This window comes from Marmota marmota, unplaced genomic scaffold (genome assembly GCF_001458135.2).
Source record: "Marmota marmota marmota unplaced genomic scaffold, marMar, whole genome shotgun sequence".
NCBI lineage: Eukaryota > Metazoa > Chordata > Mammalia > Rodentia > Sciuridae > Marmota > Marmota marmota.
Window position 1 is genome coordinate 4,117,140 of NW_026000108.1, and position 2,424 is coordinate 4,119,563.

At 55.6% G+C, this 2,424-nt stretch overlaps 1 protein-coding gene across 1 annotated transcript in view; it reads right to left on the bottom strand.

Moving 5' to 3' along the window:
* Positions 1-2,416, bottom strand: part of Tada2b (transcriptional adaptor 2B) — a 13,082-nt gene extending 10,666 nt beyond the window's left edge. Inside the window, exon 1 of the mRNA XM_048784128.1 lies at positions 2,209-2,416. Within this exon, the coding sequence (XP_048640085.1) occupies positions 2,209-2,313 (105 nt within the window). The 5' untranslated portion in view covers positions 2,314-2,416. The remainder of the gene's footprint in view (positions 1-2,208) is intronic.
* Positions 2,417-2,424: the final 8 nt, after the last annotated feature.

Sequence of the window (2,424 nt, forward strand, 5' to 3'; positions counted from 1 at the left end):
CGCCCCCCCCCCCCACTGTCCAACACATGGGTACACCCGTGCCAGACCATGACCATGACTATCCCCAAACCCTCCTGGATCAATGGCTGACATTCCTCAGATACACCTCGTTCCCCTCAGCCGCCCCCCCTTCCCCCGCCTCAGCTGCCAGACTTCAGCAACACCCCAACCCTGCCTTCTTGGCTCACCCCACCTAGAGCTCCACACTGAACACACAGCCCGGGGCCGTCTCCCCACTTGCCATCTGAAACCAGAGCTACACGGGCCTCATCTTTTCTTCGCTCTCCCTGATGCCCACAATGCCTCTTTCCACATCCAGCCCCAGCCCCTGGACCTGCTCCTGCCCTCACCCAGTCACCTCCCTGGCTCAAATCTCTCCCTGAAGCAGGCCCCAGTCTGGCTGCAGGACAGCCCTTCCAGCCTGTCCACACCTCCAGCCCTATCAATAGCTTTGGGCCTCCGACCCACATTACTTAATGCTCTTAAACCATGGGAAGGCCCTGGCTGCAGTCAGCAGGCCTGAGCTCAAACCTGGCCCTGTTGCATGCAAAGCTGTGGACTCCTGGACAAGCAGCTCAGTCTCACAGTTGCTGTTCTTCAACTGTAAATTAGGAATAAGAACTGTTCAGATCACATGAGCTACATACAGGAAGAGCCCGTACAGAACTGGCATGGCCTGCTGTCCCGAGTGGAGCATAGGACTTTTGGGCACGGATCAGCATAAACACTTGAAAGAGAACCACACGTGCAAACTGTGAAAGAGCCTCAGGTGAAGAAAAATGAAGCCTACGGAGGGAAACAACCAGCCCAAGACGACACAGCTGGAGAAATAATGGCGCTTCCTACTCAGTGTTGGAACTAGTGCTGTCCTGGGCAGCACCTGTGGCCTGTTAGCAAGGCAGCACTTCAGGCCTGCCGGAGCCCAGCAAGTGGCAAGGCCAAGCCTACACTAAGAGCAGCAAGTCCCAAGGCCCTTCCTCCTGGGCTAAGAAGAATGCAGTCTACTCCAGCCAAAATCTGCATTCTAACAAGCTTCCCAGTGCATTAGTTTGAAAAGGACTGTTAGAAGGCCCCGGCTGTCCTGAGCATCCCAAACCTGTGGCTGTTGAGAAGATTTCAAGAGCTGCATACAAAGTGCTCCACTCGGAGCAGGGCACTCTGCAGGGCTCAGTGTCCCCAGGTATACTGTGGCAATAAGTGCTGGAAGAATGATGGCCAGGATGGGTCTCTCTGAGGCACTCATTTAAGCAGAGCTCAGTCTCTGAGCCATCGCTGGAGGTAGCACACTCCGTGCAGAAAAAAGGAAAAAGAATCAGGGTAACCAGTGGGGCTCCAGCGGTCCAGAGACACTGGATGGCCTAGTGGACAGTGAGGTAAACCCCAGTAGACCTGAAAGCCACCAGGGCCCGTGAGACGTGACTTGTGCTTAAGATATCACTGATTGTGTGTGTGAGATGAGGTGAGAACTAAGCAGGGAGACAAGCAGAGGGGTGAAGGTCAGCCTGCACTAGGGTCCCAAGTGGGGTTAGGTTCTGCACATATTTTGAAAAGGGGGCTGCTGATGAACTAGGCGTGGAAGAAGGCATTCGCGACGGGTGTCAGCTGCAACCTGAGTGATGAGCATGGCGCTGAGTCCAGGTCACTGTGTAGGTCAGCAGGGAACCAGAAGGCAGAAGCCTAGAGCAAATGAACACACTACCATAAGCTCCCTGAAGGCAAGGTTGAGGGCTTCTCCCCTTCAGGATCCTTCACCAGTGTCCGCTCTGCACAAAGCAGATGCTCAATGTGCAACCACAAACAGCACGTGAGGACAAAGTGAGGCAGAGGTGTCTGGAGGGTGGTGATCAGGTAGTAATTTGTGGAGCAACTTCTTTCCTAATGAATTATAAGAACAGATTCCAGGGCTGCAGAATGGTCTTGAGGAAAGCAAGAGGAGATGAAAGCAGCAGGTGGGAGGCAGGAGAGCAGCACTGTGGGGGAAGAGCCATTAGGGGTCCAGTGTCGCTTCCCTACTTCTCAGAAAGCCCGAAGGTGGCTGCACATCCTTGGTGGTTTTGGTGACAATGCAGCCAGAGACTTTTATTCTTCTTTTCTGGTATGGATAAGCAGTGGGCAGAGAGCTCCTCTGAAACCTACGGAAACGCTCCGCTCTCCCCAAGAGAGCCTGGGGCACGACGGACAGTGTACGGAGTCCAGCCCAGCTCTCACCTTCTCTCTCGGACGCGTCTTTACGGAAACCTTCTGACAGAGCAGGGCAGACCTTGGGGCCCGTGCCTGCCAGTGCAGGCGCCTTTGTTCGTCATTACTGGCCATTCATCGCACAGTGTCCTGGGTGTCGCGGGGCCGCAGCGCCTGGGCATGGCCGACCCTCAGGGCGCCCGCGGACACCCCCAGCGCGCACACAGGACGGGACAGGCACCGGAG